The sequence below is a fragment of the Lithobates pipiens genome, unplaced genomic scaffold (assembly GCF_037356315.1).
Source record: "Lithobates pipiens isolate NorthernLeopardFrog02 unplaced genomic scaffold, aLitPip1_a1.2 Scaffold_1, whole genome shotgun sequence".
Lineage (NCBI taxonomy): Eukaryota > Metazoa > Chordata > Amphibia > Anura > Ranidae > Lithobates > Lithobates pipiens.
This window is the reverse complement of record NW_027507685.1, coordinates 205769679-205788266: the sequence shown is the minus strand read 5'-3', so window position 1 is coordinate 205788266 and position 18588 is coordinate 205769679. Positions and strand designations below refer to the sequence as shown.

At 44.2% G+C, this 18588-nt stretch overlaps 1 protein-coding gene across 2 annotated transcripts in view; it reads left to right on the top strand.

Moving 5' to 3' along the window:
- Positions 1-18588, top strand: part of LOC143982295 (calpain-2 catalytic subunit-like) — a 260340-nt gene that overhangs the window by 201529 nt on the left and 40223 nt on the right. For both annotated transcript variants that reach the window (XM_077480899.1, XM_077480891.1), the window contains 9 exons: positions 936-1010; positions 1099-1259; positions 1472-1626; positions 1715-1726; positions 5308-5516; positions 6665-6707; positions 8686-8748; positions 10128-10185; positions 15080-15144. In XM_077480899.1, the coding sequence (XP_077337025.1) occupies positions 936-1010; positions 1099-1259; positions 1472-1626; positions 1715-1726; positions 5308-5516; positions 6665-6707; positions 8686-8748; positions 10128-10185; positions 15080-15144 (841 nt within the window). The remainder of the gene's footprint in view (positions 1-935; positions 1011-1098; positions 1260-1471; positions 1627-1714; positions 1727-5307; positions 5517-6664; positions 6708-8685; positions 8749-10127; positions 10186-15079; positions 15145-18588) is intronic.

The window sequence follows — 18588 nt, the reverse complement described above, 5'->3', positions numbered from 1 at the left end:
GGGTCACCCTGCTCATCTCTAATGGTGGTGTAATACATGGTTCTTGCACCTACATCCAGGCCATATTCTGCAGGTATTCTGTATATTGTATTTCTGTAGTGTGCAGACAACCCTTTTTCTATCCCATTTATTGAATAAAAAACAATCCTCTTCCAAACCCATTTTAGCAGGGAATGGCTGAGGTATGATCCATGTAAGAGCACTGTGGTTGTAGAGAAGATGCTATATATTGATCGACTTCTGTACAACTGCCCTTTTGGATTTTCCCTGCTCAATCAACACTGCAGGCTAAAGCCGACAACAATGATTAGTGTATTCTGACACCGGGGAAGTCAGAATACAATAGTTCAGCGGGGAAGATTCCCCCATCCACCACCAATGTGTGGATGGGGCAATCGAGTATGTTTTTTTTTTTTTTTTTCATTCAACCCGCTGGTTGAACAAAAAAAACTGTCTCATCTGGTTGCCTTAGTTAGTGCTGTGCTCCACAGCCTAGCATTCTGTAGATGTCAGGGTGAATTCACACATAGTACGGTGACAGGCATTTTACTGCATTGTAAAACGCCTGTCACTGCCAGGACACACAGAGATAACCAATAGCTACATGAGAGTACAGTACAGGCACCAGAATTGACATGATTGTGCCATCTCTGAGCCCCCATCTCAGTCCAGGAAGTACAGTAGATGCTGGCCCTTGATGTCTGAATAAAGATGGCTTTTCCTTGCTCATAAGGCGTTGTCAGTGGGTGTCATGTGGGCTCTGTGAGAGGTATTAAATACCTGTAACTGTTACATATACTTGGTATGCCTGCACCTAACATGAAAACATATATCAATGGTAGGATCACTTTAAGGCAAACAGCACAATAATACCTCTGCGGTGTGGGTGAAAATGCCTTGCCTATGAATAACCACTTTTATCACTTTACTGACAGCTCCCCAATGTGGTCACTGCTGGACAATCCGCTGAAGGATAAACTTCATGTGAAACGTGAAGATGGTGAATTCTGGTATGTGATTTGGTGTTAGGCGGTTCAGGACTTTACAATGTATACATTCTTTGATAATTACAATCATAGTAATACAATTTTTCTTCAGGATGCAAATGGATGACTTTTTGCGCTATTTTGACACTCTGGAAATCTGCAGTCTGACACCGGACTCAGCCAATAGCGATACCCCCAAGCCATGGAAAGACAGCTGTTTTGATGGCAAATGGGTGAGAGGGCACAACGCTGGTGGCTGCCGAAACCATCAAGGTAAGTACCTGTCTTTCTATTTCATGCATGCTACATAATGTACACCCCAGTGGTCAAATCAGGGACTTTTGCACATATAGATTATACACCCTGTCTGTTAACTTGCTTGCTCAACCACCGCAGGATAAAAACCATGAACGACAAAACAAGCGGTTAATGTGTTTCTGTAAATCTATGTTGTATTTGAGTATGAGCTTGTCTTTCCATTTCAGCTACATTCTGGTCTAACCCCCAGTTCCTGGTGACCCTGGAAGGAGAGGATGAGAAGCACCCCCACACAATCCTGGCCTCTCTTATGCAGAAGGACCGACGGAAGGGGAGAGCAGTTGGGAGGGACTTTCTGGTTATTGGTTTTGAGATCTACCAGGTGCATAATTGTTTGAAAGATATGTATTTTTACAATAATAAATATATGCAAGTTCAGTAAGTAACCCATAAATGTTTTTATTTTGCAGGTGCCAAATAAGGTGAATTTCACATTTCAGAACTACATGTCTGTCTGTGCTCTAGTGAATCATGGCTTCTGTCCCTTTTTTATCATCCACGTCCAGTCTGTCATCTGCATTGTTGTTTGCAGCTGATCTATCAATATGGAGCAGATCGATCACCTGATTTTTCAACATCCTCCCATGCTGAAAACGAGAATGCCTAAATTGGTTTGAAAATTCTTAAGCCGCGTACACACGGGCGGACTGTCTGGCCTACTTAGTCCGCCGAAACACATTTCAGCAGACAGTCCACTTGTGTGTGGGCTTCAGCGGACTTTTTCAGCGTGCAGTCTGGCGGACTAAGTATTTCGGAATTTCCGTAATACTGTCCGTCGGACTCGCATTTCGGCGGACAATCCGCCCGTGTGTGTGCCAGTCCGCCGTACTTTTGAAATGAGCGGACTTTTCCCGCCCGGAGAAAAGTCCGCTCATTTCGAGCGGGTATCCAGGTAGGCGGGGCCCGCGAAGGAGACGTCCCTGGCCCCGCCGCCTGGTATGGACTTAAAGGGGAACCCCAACGCCGAAAAAAATCGGCGTGGGGGTCCCCCCCAAGTCCACAAAAGACCCTTGTCCGAGCACGCTACCCGGCCGGCCAGGAAAGGGGGGCGAGCGAGCGCCCCCCCTCCTGAGCCGTACCAGGGGGGGTGCCTTGGGGCCGCGCGGCCCCCCCACCCCAAAGCACCTTGTCCCCATGTTGATGAGGACAAGGGCCTCTTCCCGACAACCCTGGCCGTTGGTTGTCGGGGTCTGCGGGCGGGGGGCTTATCGGAATCCGGGAGCCCCCTTTAATAAGGGGGCCCCCGGATACCGGCCCCCCACCCTATGTGAATGAGTATGGGGTACAATGTACCCCTACCCATTCACCTGTAAAATAAAAGTACAAAAAAAAACACAACACACGAGATAAAATACTTTATTGCACAGCTCCGGGGGTCTTCCGCTATCTTCTTGTAGCTCTTTTGCTAGCGGAGGAGTCCGGCTTTCTTCCTCGCCGCCGGCCTCTTCTCCCAACTTCGGGGGTCTTGTCCCCCTCTTCGGTTCTTCTGCCGGGCCACCGCGCCTTCTTATAGCTCTTTTACAGGCGGTGGCCCGGTCTTCTGTCGCCGCCGTCTTCCGTTCTTCTTCTTCTTCTTCTCCAGGAGATGTTGCCTCGACGATCTCTCCGGCCGGAATGCCAGGGACGCACTGCGCGGCCACTTATATAGGGACAATGGGGCGGTGTCACATGGCTTTATGTCACATGGGTTGGTCACATGGGTTGATGTCACATGGGGACTATGACATCGTAAGGGGGCGGGGTCACCACGTGACACCAACCCATGTGACATAAAGCCATGTGACACCGCCCCATTGTCCCTATATAAGTGGCCGCGCAGTGCGTCCCTGGCATACCGGCCGGAGAGATCGTCGAGGCAACATCTCCTGGAGAAGAAGAAGAAGAAGAAGAAGAAGAACGGAAGGCGGCGGCGACGGCGGCGACAGAAGACCGGGCCACCGCCTGTAAAAGAGCTATAAGAAGGCGCGGTGGCCCGGCAGAAGAACCGAAGAGGGGGACAAGACCCCCGAAGTCGGGAGAAGAGGCCGGCGGCGAGGAAGAAAGCCGGACTCCTCCGCTAGCAAAAGAGCTACAAGAAGATAGCGGAGGAGTCCGGCGAGAAGACCCCCGAAGACGGAAGACCCCCGGAGCTGTGCAATAAAGTATTTTATCTCGTGTGTTGTGTTTTTTTTTGTACTTTTATTTTACAGGTGAATGGGTAGGGGTACATTGTACCCCATACTCATTCACATAGGGTGGGGGGCCGGTATCCGGGGGCCCCCTTATTAAAGGGGGCTCCCGGATTCCGATAAGCCCCCCGCCCGCAGACCCCGACAACCAACGGCCAGGGTTGTCGGGAAGAGGCCCTTGTCCTCATCAACATGGGGACAAGGTGCTTTGGGGTGGGGGGGCCGCGCGGCCCCCCCTTCCCCAAGGCACCCCCCCATGTTGAGGGCACGCGGCCTGGTACGGCTCAGGAGGGGGGGCGCTCGCTCGCCCCCCTTTCCTGGCTGGCCGGGTAGCGTGCTCGGACAAGGGTCTGTTGTGGACTTGGGGGGGGGGGGGACCCCCACGCCGATTTTTTTCGGCGTTGGGGTTCCCCTTTAAGTCCATTCCAGGCGGTGGGGTCAGCGACTTCTCCTTCGCGGGCCCCGCCTACCTGGAGACGCGCTCGAAATGAGCGGACTTTCCTCCGCGTGTGTGGGCGAGTCCGTTCATTTCAAAAGTAGGGCGGATAGTATGACGGACTTAGTACGCCGTATTAGTCCGCTCAAAAAGTGCCGTGTGTGGGCAAGTCCGTTCATTCGAAAGTATGACGGACTGTCCGTCGGATTGTCTGACGGACTAAGTTGGCCAGACAGTCCGCCCCGTGTGTACGCGGCTTTAGACTTTATAACTAAACGAGAAAAATTTCCCGTATTTCCCTTTGAAAATGTTGGTGTTTTAAAGCAGCTGTCTCATCCCATGTTTGTATTGTTTCAATTGTTACTACAGTCTATGCAATCAAGCTGGCCATACACTGATAAAAATTCAGACACTTCAGCAGGGACTGGTAAAATTTCTGTCCGTATGTGGTGGTCTGATTCTCTTAAAGTGGAGGGCCACCCTGAAAAAAAATATATATATTAAAAATTACAAAAAAATCTAAAAAAAAAAAATGAAAAAACATTTTTTTTACTTACCAGAAATGCCTGTTGCTAGGCACATAATCCTAATCTTCCTCTTCCTCCTCCGCGGAGATCTTCTGGTCTTCTCTCCTCGTCGCGTTGTCTTCTGGGTAATGGGTCGCGCTGTGTTCTGGGAACTGTGTGTTCCAGAACACAGCGCGTCCCATTCACAAAGCGCTGCATGACTCGCGCATGCGCAGTAGGAAACGGGCAGTGAAGCCGTAAGGCTCCACTGCCTGTTTCCCTTAGAAGGAATGGCAGCGCCGGGACCCGAGGGACGGGTCGGCCTTGGGCGGCCGACATCGCGGGCGCCCTGGACAGGTAAGTGGGCTTATTAAGTCAGCAGCTGCAGTGTTTGCAGCTGCTGACTTATTTTTTTTTTAAACGGCCCTCCTCTTTAACAGAAGTCTATCATCATACTGGAAAACTGCAGTTTATTCAGACAGCAGCAGGAGCCGCTGTCAGAATACCACGTCCTGGCAGCAGGATCATTTCATCCATCTTGTTTGTGTGGATGGAGGAAAGAGTAAAGAATTGTATAGCCAGCTTTACTGTCTGACCCTGTTAATATCCCATGCAGTCTGTTACTATAGTATATGTAACAGATTGTTTTGTGTGCCAATGTAATTCTGGATCCACAGATGGTAAAGTAAAGGAAAGATTTGCAGGCCTCCAACCGCTATCCTAAAATGAGATGTAAACCCCTAATTTTGGAATATATGGTGGAAGTGAGAATTTTAGGAAGGCTTCACTGTGCTTTATAAATCTCACTAAGTGTTAATGTTTAGGTATAGATTTGTTTTATTATGTAGCACACATTCTATCAGTGTACTTATGTCATGTTGTCTCTCTCCCAGTTTGATCAAATGACAAAGGTATCACAGAGAGTGAACACTGTCTCCAATCTGATTCCTATGGTTCTCACACCATATATAGCCAAGCGAGATCTCACCGGTCGCTATAATCTACCGCCTGGGCAATACCTGATCATTCCCACCACCTTCATGCCTCATGAAGAGGCTTCCTTCAACCTAAGAGTCTTTACTGAGACAAAAACCACATTCAAGTAAGAAATCTCAACACATTAACTTATTCTGTTTGTCTTAAGCCTCATACACACTATAGGACTTTGTACAAACTTTCCCTTGGTTTTTTGTACAAAGGGCGTCGGCCCTGAACTTGTATTGCATACACACAGCAGGACTTTTTTAGCCAACTTTCACCAAATCATGTGGTTTTTCTGCTCTTTACCGCCACCTTTGGTCAACTTCTGTATTGTTGTCTGATCTTTTGCATTGGTTCTGAGCATGCCTGTTTGTACTTTGTACAAAAGTCTTATGGTTTTCTGTACACACGATCAGACTTTGCTCCATCGGACTTTTGTTGCCAGAAAGTTTGTCCGTTCGACAGACAACAAAAGTCCGATGAAAACCAAAAAAGTTTGTCCGATGGAGCGTACACACAGTTGGATGTTGCTCCAAAACAGCTAATTTGTATGTTTGTTGTCAAAAAGTCTGATCGTGTGTATGGGCCTTTAGTGTGTCTCCTGAAACACTTCCTTTTTTTATGTCTGTAGTTGCGAAAACAATATTCTGGGCATAGGAATAAAGCCTACCATAGACAAATCGAAATTTGGCTGGTTCAGCAGGAATCGACTGAATGTTGATCCATGTATGGGCAGGCTGGTTGTGCTGAAGTTGATCACTCGATCGACTTCAGTACAACCAGCTTATTGGGCTTTTTTTTTTTTTGTTCGATCGCTGCTGGTGGCTATAGCATTCTCATGCCTGGGAAACCTCCCAGTGTAATAATACAATAGCTCAGCTGGAGGGATTTCCTCATCAACACTGAATATGAAGCAATTTTCTTTGCTGCAACCCATGGTTGCTTAATGTATGATCTACCTAAGGCTGGCCATAGAGGGAGCTGTTTTATTTAGTTGCATGGGGGAATTCCTCCCACAAAGCCATTGCGTAGTGAGCCGTCCAGGCCGGGAGAAAACAGTGACTATTGCTAGCAGCTATAACAAGCTGAGAATGAAAACAAATACAGCTAATTTCTCAGATCCATTCATACAAACGGCAGCGTGAAAAGTACATTGAACTGTACAGTTTTCTTTTACATTTAATCGAATGTTTATAAGTGGAATTTTTTTCTTAATTCTTGAGTAAGAAAGTATTACCAGTGTCCTCATTGGCCTGTATTGTTCCTCAGGGAGGTTGACTGTGAGATCAGCGCAAAGGACAAGGTATTTCAGGTACGTGTCTTCCAGTACAAGATATGTTCCTTAACTGTGTTTGTGAAAATAATGTTACATATTGTATATAATGTATAAGTGAAAGCTAAGTTTTAACTCTACGTTCATGAAATAGGTTTCTATTATAGAACAAAGGATATTTGCAGAGGATATAATCATGTTTTAAAAATATTTCTAAAAAGTTTACCCTCAAGGCAAAGATGCTCTAGCTTCACTTTCCTTCCTTGATGTGTCCAGTCTTATAAAGATTTAAAGATGCTTAAAGGGATTGTAAAGTTAATTATTTTTTTTTTTTAAATAACAAACATACTTACCTCCACTGTGCAGCTGGTTTTGCACAGAGTGGCTCCCGAACCTGCTTTTCTGGGGTCCCTCGGCGGCTGTCTCTGCTTCCTCCCACAGGTACTTCTCACGTTCATGCGAGCTCCCTCGCATGGTGAGAAGCATCTGTGGGCGCGCTCCCGTGATACAGCCAGCGGCTATAGCCGCTCGCTGTATCACACGGCCCCGCCCCCAGCGCTCTGAATCAGTAGATGTGATTGACAGCAGCGCGAGCCAATGGCTTCGCTGCTTTCCATCCATCCGCTCCAACCAATCAGCGGCCAGGCTGAGTGGTGAAGAGGAACGGCGGGGGCGAGTGCGTTATTTTCGAGGGGTGAGATAAGTAAAACGGGGGGGGCTCGGGGCATCGGCTCTGCCAGATGTTTTTGTACCTTAATGCATAGAATGCATTAAGGTGAAAAAACATTTACCTTTACAACCCCTTTAAAGTGGTTGTAAACCTCAGTCATGAAATTTGAACTAAGCACATACTGTATATCTATAGTGCTTAGCTCTCTTCAAAGCTCTATATGTCATTTCTCTCTGGTGCTTCATTTCTCTGTTAGCAGCATGAGTCACTTCTGAGAAGTTTTCCCGACACATGTGATAAAATTTGTGACGGGGAGGGAGGGAGGGAGATAAGCACGCAGTTTGATCTGTGCAGAATACAGTTCTGCATGTTCCTTCATTCCTCTGCTTATGTGGGTGGGGGGTAGTGTCCCTTTCAGCTCTCACATAGTGTATAAGAGCTGTAACTGCAGCTCTCCACCACTTCCTCTGTACTCATCATAGATGAAGAAGGATTTTGTCACAATTGTGCACTTTTGAAGGGTTGTAGACAAGAGAAGACTGCGGATAAACAAGTAGAACTTATGTAGGAGGAATTGTTTCATCTCTGTGTATCATCTGAGGCCTTTCACTTCACTGGGTATATGAGAGGGTTTTCAACCACTTTAATTATTATTTTTCCTTATAGCAAAAGTTCAGGTTTGAACCATCCAGACTACACTGAAGGTAAAACTTGTTTTACTTTTAGTTTTTTTTTAGATTAGAACACCTGCCAGGTTTTAAATGCGGTTCCAAATTTTGAGTGACCAGAACAGAAATGGAGGAAATACTTCAATGGGTACACTAGTGACTGTCACTTTCAATGGGTACACTGGTGACCATCAGGGATTTATATTACTTTAAAGGGATTTCCCGTCACTTCTTGTTGTGGTTATGGGACAGGAAATGAAGGGAAGTCTCTCCAACTAGATGGCATTACAAACACGACGGTTGTTATAACCCTCCCCCCTACTCTCTCTAATAATAACTAAAACGTTTTGACTTCAGTTCTACCTAAATTTCAATTATTTTTTTTAAATATTGGCCTGCACCGGTTTTACATTTCCCTGCACTACTAAGCTTCTGCTAGCATTATTCAACCTACTTCCCATAAGACTAGGGTGTCAAGGACATGTTCCCTGGGGAAGAGCCACATTTGCTTTTAGACACAAAGTAGGTGTAAGAAACATCTGGAAATATGAAAGTGCTTTGCTGAAATATTGTTCAACAGTTATATAAAAAATTATCGTCAGGAAAAAATATCTGCATGAATAAAAAATGATCTCTTTTTTTCTGATATTATCTTTGATTTGTGTTCTTGTCCCTGCAGGAGAGTGAGCTCCGGATGACAATGGAAGAATTCACCAACCATTTTAAACGTCTTTCTGGGCAGGCAAGAGACGTCATTTATATAAACTTGTACTGGGCAAAATTAATGCACACTTAAACCAAACCTCTACTTTGGGGGAAAATAACAGATTCACTTAAAGGCTAAGTTAATATTTTTAGGAAAGATAATAATGCACTAATTGTTGCACAAAAAAGTGCCTTTGTTTTTTTTCCCCACAGAAGCCATCAAAACATTGCACCAAGGATCCGTGGATCGCAGGTGCAATGTCAGGCTCCAGCTTTCTTGCCCATACCATGGCTTTCTGTTAGAAAACTGAAGGAAGTGCCATTAGACTACCAGGATGCTCATCAGCACCCTCAAAGTTCATTGAGAACTACGAGCTGTCTGCTGACATTCATTTCCATTCACAGATTGCTGTGAATGAATGATAGCTGTGTAGGCGAATACCGGCAAAATTTAACAGCAAGTTACAAGTTAATATGTTACACCCTAAATACGGGGTGTAATATGTAAGATGTTCTGAAGAGTGAACTTAGCTTTTAAGGCCTCATGTACACTGGAATTTTTTTTAACTCCCCCTAAAAGCCTACTCCTTGTAGCAACGATTTTTGGCTAAAAAAAATGCCTGATGCTTGTAAACGTGTTTAACGTGTTTAGCCGCGTTTACAGCAGCAATCGTTTAGGCCTTAATTTAATTGGCCGGAATAAATAATTTATTTTGGCCATTGAAATTAATGCTCAAGTGCTAAATGAGCCTAGTGTTAACACGCATTTAGACAGGTTTTCATGCATTTTTTCTGACAAAATGCTGTTGCTCTGGGATGCACTGGCAGTGTTTTTTTTTTTTTTTTTGCGCCTAAACTCTTCTGCCACCAAACGCCTCTAAAAGTTTACGTGTTATTGACACATAGGCTAACATGCAGGGGAGTTTAGAGGCACTGTGCATGAGGTCTAACAAACAAGCCCCATGTTTTATGATGCTTGCGTTCCTCCTTGCTGGTTTGCCTACCTGAGACTTAAGGAACAGCTTTGTGTAGATTCTAGGTCAGTTTGGTTAGGAGCTTACACAGGGATAAAGACCTTCTCTTATCCCATGTGACATTGCTTAGGCTGTATGCCGCATTGCGGGAGGTATGAGAAAGAATCGCATGCCCTCTTCTCATAAAGAATTGGGTATTTCACAGGGCTCTGACAAATGTATAAGGCAGCAGATAGAAACAGGAAAGGTAGGTACCCGTAATGGTTGGTTTCGCCCATCTAGACTAAAGAACCAGATACTTTTCCCTGATTTAATGAAATACATATTTGCAATAAGGTTAGAGGAGCATGTATTCAAATTATAGAGTCTCTTTAAGTGTAGGTCAATTATTGTGGTAAGAACAGTGCATTCTTCCATTTTCTACTTTTTTGTTGCATTTCAGGACCAGGAGATCAGTCCCGAGGAGTTACAGGGGATCTTGGTGCAAACCACATCAAAACGTAAGTGGCAGGGTAGAAGTTTAAAATCTGGATGTTTGTTGCTTTTTTTTTTTTATTGTATGGTTTCAACTGAAATGCATTTATATGGGAGAAGAGTTTTTAAAAAAATTTGCCTTAAATCACAAATTTGTTATCTGTCCACAGTGCAAATCTTAGTATGCAAAGTCCAAAAACCCACAGGAACCAATCAGAATTCAGGTTTCAGTATTTAAACTTCAGTAAACTGAAATGTAATTGGTGCTCACTGCTCAGGGAGCATGCACTTTGCATATTACATTGGCTTTTTTATTACCATATTGGATTAGCCCCAAACATACAGTATATTCTTGTTTTGACCAGCAATTCCTGAAAATGATTTTTCTTTCTTGTCCACTGATGGACACAGGAAGTCTCTTAACATTTTGGGTCATACTGCTGCCTACAGGAGGACCGGACATTGGCAAACAAAATAAAAACTGTAGGTCAGTCTAGGGCAGTGATGGCGAACCTTGGCACCCCAGATGTTTTGGAACTACATTTATCATGATGCTCAACTACACTGCAGAATGCATGAGCATCATGGGAAATGTAGTTCCAAAACATCTGGGGTGTCAAGGTTCGCCATCACTGGTCTAGGGTAACTCTTCCCACTAACAACAAAAGCCTGGTGGATGCCCAGGGAAAAACCAAAGCCTACTTACCACCAGTTCACAGACAACTGAATAAACCTGTCTAACAGTATGCATTAAAAACAGGGGTTTAGTCTGCACGCATTTGCAAACGCATGCGTGAGCCACATCACGGCACCCTGGTATCTGTGGTCCTAACACTAAAATATGAGTGTCTCCACAGTGGAGGCACATGCATTCTGATGGATAGATGAGGGCAGGTGGACTGAAGGGGAGCTACCCCTTCTTAAAGGTACAGGAGCACACCAAACAACCAGCAAATAGCACAATGGCTGCAAAGATGTTGGTGCGCTGCTGGACCAATACAAACACCAATGTGATAACAAAAAACTTGCCACCAGCCTCATCTATAGCTGGCTATCCACTCACACACCTCAAGGGACAACTTGTGTCCTTTGACCCCAGCGATCAAATGGAAATACTAAATGCAGCTGCTGTTATTTAAAATTAAACCCTAATACCATAAAACATGTGTCTAATTAAAAAATTATACACTAACAGCGCTCTATTTATAGTATGCATGCAGATTGTACTGAATACATGCCAACAACTTTATATTATTGCATTACTCATTATTTGCTTGCTATAAAATCCTTAGGTTGGAAACAATTCTAATATCTATTGAAAGATCCAAGTCAGCTGCCAGTCCTCTCTAACATTAAATAAATCCTTAGAGTGGAGACAGTTCAAATGTCCATTCACAAATCCATATCAGCTGTTAATCCTCTCATGCTTTAGAAAAACCGGCACCATTCAGCCCAATTAGTCCACAAGATACTAGTGCCGTAAAATGCGATATTCAGCTGTGAGGCTCCACCAGTGATGCAATTCACAAGCTCACCTATCACTATGCCTCCACCATTCCACCGGGTGAAGTGCCCCTTTGTGCTTCTGCTTACCAGCAGTTTGTATCTATAGCGCCTTTCTCATGCCTCTCAGCAGTATTTCTGGTCGCAGCGCTCACTCCACACTTCGTATCAGGACCCAGGCAATGTTAACTTAGTTGTAATAAGTTGGTACCATATAAATATACAAGGGAATACTCCACATAGTGTGATACCTTTTATTACTTCAGAATCCCCTTCCCCCTTAAAATACAACTCAAATACAACTAAAATAGTCAGCATATCACCATTTGTCGTCCGCTCACCATCGGTCAAAATTGCTCAGATCAGGCCGCTGTGAGTCCCGGGATGGACGCCCAATCGTTCCACGCTCTGATGCGTTTCGTAGTGATTACGCCTTCAGAGGCCCTCTGAAGACTTAATCTCTACGAAACGCGTCAAAAAAATGGAAGAATCCACTTCTTCTCCTGCAGATTCTACATTGTATATCTGATTTGCCTGCGGCCTTAATGGCTTGCAACCAGGCTTTCACTGATGAGCTTGCCTGTTAGGTGTCCATTCACAAATAAAGGAGACCATTTCAGTCCTTAACGTATAACTAAAGGCAAAACTTTGTTTTTGTTTTAGTTTTGGATAGAGTGGAGAGGGATTAGAACATCTGTCAGTTTTTTTTTTTTTTTTTTGCTGTCCGTGTCCTCATTAGGGGGATTCACCCTCTCTATTTGTCCTGTTTACCATTATTATTGAAAGCGAAAAAAGTTCAAATTTGGGCTGTCCCCAGAAAAGTAATAGAGGGGAAATCTGCCAATGGGGACACTAGTTCTGGTCACTTGGGGGTCTCCAAGCGATTCCCTTTGTTTTCAGGGTATAGGACACGAAGTGAAAGTAAATTCTCCCCCCCCCCTCATGGGAGAAACAGGGCAAAAATAAACCTTATAGGCGTTATACCACTCCGATACTGCCTATAATTCTATTTTAATGATGCATCGTGCACCGCCCTGAAACTAGAGGATCAGAACGTTTTTTTCTACCAGAGCGGTCTCCAGCCTTGGGTCATTTAAAACCTCTAAGGTTTCAGAGGCTTTCCCTTTGCACCCAATTTTCCAACCATTTCTCTATAAAAATTGGAAACATTGCAAGTTGTTTGGTCCCCTTAACCTTTATTGGTGCCCATTTTAATGAGGATTAATTGCAGAAGTAGTCAAAGCTCACAGCAGACCCTGCAGTGTTCTGCCATATCTAGGCGCTTACTGTTCCATTAGAACACAAGATGTGCCTGTCAATAATCAGTTGGAAGCCCCTTCTAAAACTCTGTTGTTGCTGGTGTTCTCTGCCCTTAACCAGAATCTTGCTGTGACCTTACTTTGTCAAACCATATTTGTCTGGTCAGAATCCCTTAAAAGAAATCTGACCGCTGCTGATCCCTCACATACAGAACATGAGAAGCAGATGGCTGTAGCATTACATTTCAGTTGTGATGGTTTGCTAGAAGCCTTCTATCTCATTTCTCGTATGTCAGTTTATGTGTAGGACACTTTGGCTAAAGTGCTGGATAATCATGGGCTCGGGTGTGTTCGGATCGGACCACCCCAGCAAGCTGTCACTGCACACCGCCAATCATAGGTAGCTTGTGTATGTGCAGCTGTGGATCGGGAAATGCCTCGCTGCCTATGATTGGCTGTGTGCAGTAAGGGCTTCCTGGCAGGTTTGATCCAAACACGTCTGAGCCCTTCATTAGTGCTGGAATGTGGAACCCTTGTGTAAAAACAATTTGCTTAACATGGCCCTCAGGGGGCAGCATCTCTTTAGATTAGCTCTTCACAACATCAATAAGGATGCTATTAGTGACCTCCTACTTGCCTAAAGTAGCTTCTGCCCTTCAGCTAAACCAAGGCATTATTAAGCTATCCCATTGTCCAGCTCTAGTTTACCAATATGAAATTTTGTCTGGATGTGGTTAGGGCTGTAAGAGTCTCTCTCAGCCAATGCTTCGTTTATGAAGACTTTTTGTAATTCCTAATGGACCCCCTAATGGGGCTCCAGCTTCTCGTTCCACCATCTCTCAGTGGCTTAGGTAGACCATCATCTAATCTTATCTTAAGGATTGGGTTCCACCCTTTCCTGTCAAGACCAGTGATGTAAGCAACTCCGTTAAAATAAATGTAATCTGATTACTCTTCCCCTCATGGTAACTCAGTTTACATTACTTGGGTGGAGTTACCTCAATTTCATCTACCGTGGCCGCGCTGCCTGGCCATTCGTTCCGCTGTGGGGAGGGGAGCTTTTGCCCACTGAGCTGAGAAGAGGCTGAGACTCAGAGAGACTGTCTGGACCGCCCCATCCCGCCCCGCCTATCCAGAGAGAGAATGTAGGGAGGTGGAGCGGACACTGAAAAATGAAGTTAGCTGACACCAATCAAGTGAAGGGGAGGGTCTCTCTCTCTCTCCCCATGAGGTAAGGCATCCCTGGAGGCATTCAAGTAAGTGACTGTCTGGCGATTCGAATTGCAGTGCAATCGATCCACCTCAAGTCCTCCACCACCTCTGCTTCTTACTGATGCCCTCCCTTCCCTACAGAGGTGATGGGGGGGGGGGATACGGTAGGGATGAGATCAGTGGTGGTGGGGGATGGGATCAGTAAGAGGCAGGGGTGGTGGTGGGAGAGGATGGCACCATCGCTGCCTGAGTAACTAATTACTTTTCCAATGTAGTAACCGAGTTACTAACGCAATTACTTTTTGGGAGAAGTAATTCGTAACTTAACTAACTACTTTTAAGACTAGTAAGATGACCAACACTGTTCAAGACACACTCTAGATCTGGGAGTGCTTCTTGGGCTTTTCAACATCAAGCAATCATTTCTCAAGGCTGCCATCTGGTCTTCTATTCACACGTTCTTTCATTTCTACCAGGTGGGTATTGTGGTTTTATCTAATGTCAGCATCAGTCATAATGTCCTTCAGGCGGTTCTTTAGCTGTAAGCAGTCCTCAGTCCTCTTTTGTTTCTTGGGCCTATTTGTTTGCCTGTTTGTTTTGTTTGCTCTGTTGCCCACCCCTCAGTTGGACTGCTTTTGGATGTTCCAAAGGTTAAAGTCTTCCGGTGTCCCTCAATGGAGGAGAAAGAAGTTTAGTATTATTATACTCAACGTAGAATCCTTTTATTGGAGTTTATTTAGGCACACTCCCACCCCTTTGTGTTTATGATTATGCTCTCTGTACTACTTTGCAACTAAACTGAGGCATGTTGTTTGCAAGTGTCCAGTCCTCCAGTAGACAGCAGTATAACCCAAAGGTTATGACTTCCTGTGGCCCTCAAGAATAGGAAGAGAGGTGAAAATACTCAGTAATTTGTAATTTTTCTCAATTTCCTTTCTTGTTACAGACACGCACCTGAAGACAGATGGTTTCTCCATGGAGACCTGTGAGCAGCTTGTGAAAATTGCAGATGTATCCTTAGCAGCAAAATGTTGTACCACAACAGCTGTCAACAGATATAGGATGATGTAGCAGCTGTGGTGTTACCTTTCATTGGAAATTAAATACATTAACTACTTTCCGACCAAAGGATGACCATGGATGTCCTTGGGTTGACGTGGTTATACCGGGATGATGCTTGCAGCTACAGGCATCATCCCTGTATTTTTTTTTTTTCAGCCAACTTTTCCCTTTTTAGTAAAAGCCATCCTAGTGGCTGATTAGCTGTGTAATCGGGGGAGGGGAGGCGTGTATGCGACACAACAGTTCTGTCAGGTCACCATAGAGCCAGCTGTGAACCAGATGGTCCCCGGCTATCTCTGGTTCTGGCAGATGTAAATTCTGCCATTTTTTTCTGGAAAGCAGAGATCAGTGTGTTTTTTTTTCTTTTTTTTATGCTTACTGGGGTAGAGGAAAGATTTGGGGTCTTATAGACCCTCAGATATCTCCATTAAGAGTACCTATAATGCCTTATTTCTTATTTCTATCACAAGGTTCACCTTTTTTGTGATGGGAATAAAAGTGCTAAAAAGAATTAAAGGAACAGTGTAAAAAAAGTAATAAAAGAAATAATAATAATAAAAAAGAATTTTAAAGCACCCCTGTCCCCTCATTCTTGTGTGCAGAAGCGAGCTCATAGGTTGCGTCTGCATATGGAAATGGTGTTATTTTATCTCTGGAGTTGATCCCCTTTTAAATGCATGCCAATATTCTATTTTCTTTGTTAGCAGCAGCTTGGCATTGCATGCCATTGCTGCGCCTATCATACTAGGACCCCCATGTCCTTTTCCATCCTAGATTCCTCCAGAGGTTCTCCCCCCTGTGCATAGATCGCATTCATATTTTTGCCACCCAAATGCATTATTTTATACTTTTCTACATTGAACCTCATTTCCCATGTAGTTGCCCACCCATTAATTTGTTCAGATCTTTTTGCAAGGTTTCCACATCCTGCGGACAAGTTATTGCCCTGCTTAGCTTAGTATTGTCCACAAATAGAGATTGAACTGTAGGTCGTTTATGAACCAATTAAATAGGATTGGTCCAAGCACAGAGCCCTGGGGGGACCCCACTACCCATCCCTGACCATTCCGAGTACTCCCCATTTATCACCACCCTCTGAACTTGCCCTTGTAGCCAGTTTTCAATCCATGTCCTCGCCCTATAGTCCATGTCAACGGACCTTATTTTGTACAGTAAACATTTATGGGGAACTGTGTAAAATGCTTTTGCAAAACCCAGATACCCCACATCCACAGGCCTTCCTTTATCTAGATGGCAACTCACCTCCTCATAGAAGGTTAATAGATTGGTTTGGCAAGAACAATTCATGCTGATTACTGCTAATGATACCGTTCTCACCCGTACCAAAATCTTGTATATAGTCCCTTATCATCCCCTCCAAGAGTTTATATACTATCAATGTTAGGCTAACTGGTCTGTAATTCCCAGGGATGTATTTTGGGCCCTTTTTAAATATTGGTGCTACATTGGCTTTTATCCAATCAGCTGGTACCATTCCAGTCAGTAGACTGTCAGTAAAAATTAGGAACAATGGTCTGGCAATTACTTGACTGAGTTCCCTAAGTACCCTCGGGTGCAAGCCATCTGGTCCAGATGATTTATTAATGTTAAGTTTCCCAAGTGTATTTTTAATTCTGTCCTCTGTTAACCATGGAGGTGCTTTCTGTGATGCGTCATGAGGATAAACACTGCAGTTTCGGTTACTGAAGCCCCCTGATTCCCTTGTGAAGACTGAGGAGAAGAATAAATTCAATACCTTCGCCCTCTCCCCAACATTTGTAACCAGATGTCCTTCCTCATTCTTTATGGGACCAATATGGTCTGTCCTCCCTTTTTTACTGTTTACATACTTAAAGAATTTATTGGGATTTTGTTTGCTCTCCTCCGCTATGTGTCTTTCATGTGCTATCTTAGCCGTCCTTGGTGCACCCTTACATTTCTTGTTGCATTCTTTGTAAAGTCTGAATGCTGATGATGATCCATTCAACCTTGTATTTTTTGAAGGCCTTCTTCTTTGCTTTTATATGCATTTTTACATTGGAGTTAAGCCATCCAGGACTTTTGTTCGCTCTTTTAAATTTATTACCCAATGGAATGAGTTGGCTAATGCCCTTATTTAATATACTCTTAAAGCAAACCCTTCTCTCCTCTGTGTTTTTTGTTCCTAAGATTTTATGCCTTCTAGCAAGGCTCGTCGTTTAGGGAAGTTGGCTCTTTTGAAATTCAGTGTCCTTATGTTTCCTATTTGTGTGATTTGGACTGAAGCCAATTGACCTCTGATCGCTGTTACCTAAATTGCCCCATATTTCCACATCCGTGATCAGATCTGTATTGTTGGTAATCAGTAGATCCAGTAATGCTTTTTTTCTAGTTGGTGTGTCTACCATCTGACCCATAAAAATTGTCCTGCAAGATGTTTATGAACTGGTGAGCCTTAGATGAATGTGCGGTTCCCTCCGCCCAGTATATGTCTGGATAGAATGATGATTTTTACAAGTAGGAGATAAATGACAGAATCAGTCGGGTAGGGAAGTAGTTAAAATCGTAAGATTTTTCAGAGACAATGTAGGTCCTTGGACAATATATTGCAATGGAACAGATCTCCAGTGTCTTCTAACTTCTGCCATTGCTTGAGCCAAGTGCCAGATTTTGGGGCACGTTGAGAGACTTGTTAAAACTTTGGTGTTCACTTCTCACCTTGGGAGGAGGCGAGCATCTGCACTGTGACTCAAAGGTCTTTGAGCAATAAAAGCATTTTTTAATAGAGAAAAGGGTAACTCCAAGGTTAGCTTTGAATGGCATATTCTTGACTCATGGTTGTATTAAGATGTTGAATCGGGTGTTAAGCTTGGGCCATTTATGTGCACCGTTATCCAGTGAAAGGTTTCCCTTAAAGTCTAGATGAAAACTTAATCTACAGGTAGGAGATCCCCAAGGGAGAATTCATTTTGCCAAAATGCACAAGTGCTCCTGGGGACTTGTAATGGCTCAGTTCTGTTAAATGTAAGAAACACATATCCCTTGTGGGGTACACAAGCACCAATGGAGAACCAGTGATCTATGACATTTCATTCATATCAGCCCCCATGTACAGCAGCCCCCTGCCTCCTCAGCACAAGTAAAATATCATCCAGCCCTTCAGTAATATTTTGGAACCCAGTTGAAGTCACACCCACTTCCCACTGAGCCATGTCCATTTCTCTTCTACATTGTTGATGGGACAAAATGCAGTACTGGCACGGTATGAGCTTCCCCTCCCAGCCCAAGGGAAGGAGAACCAACAGTCCATAGATAACCCAGTTGTTTTTATTATTTTTCCTTGCAAAATATGAAGAATCTGCCTAGGCCCTTCAAAATGACATTGTTTATTTATGTGTTGACCTTAACATGATG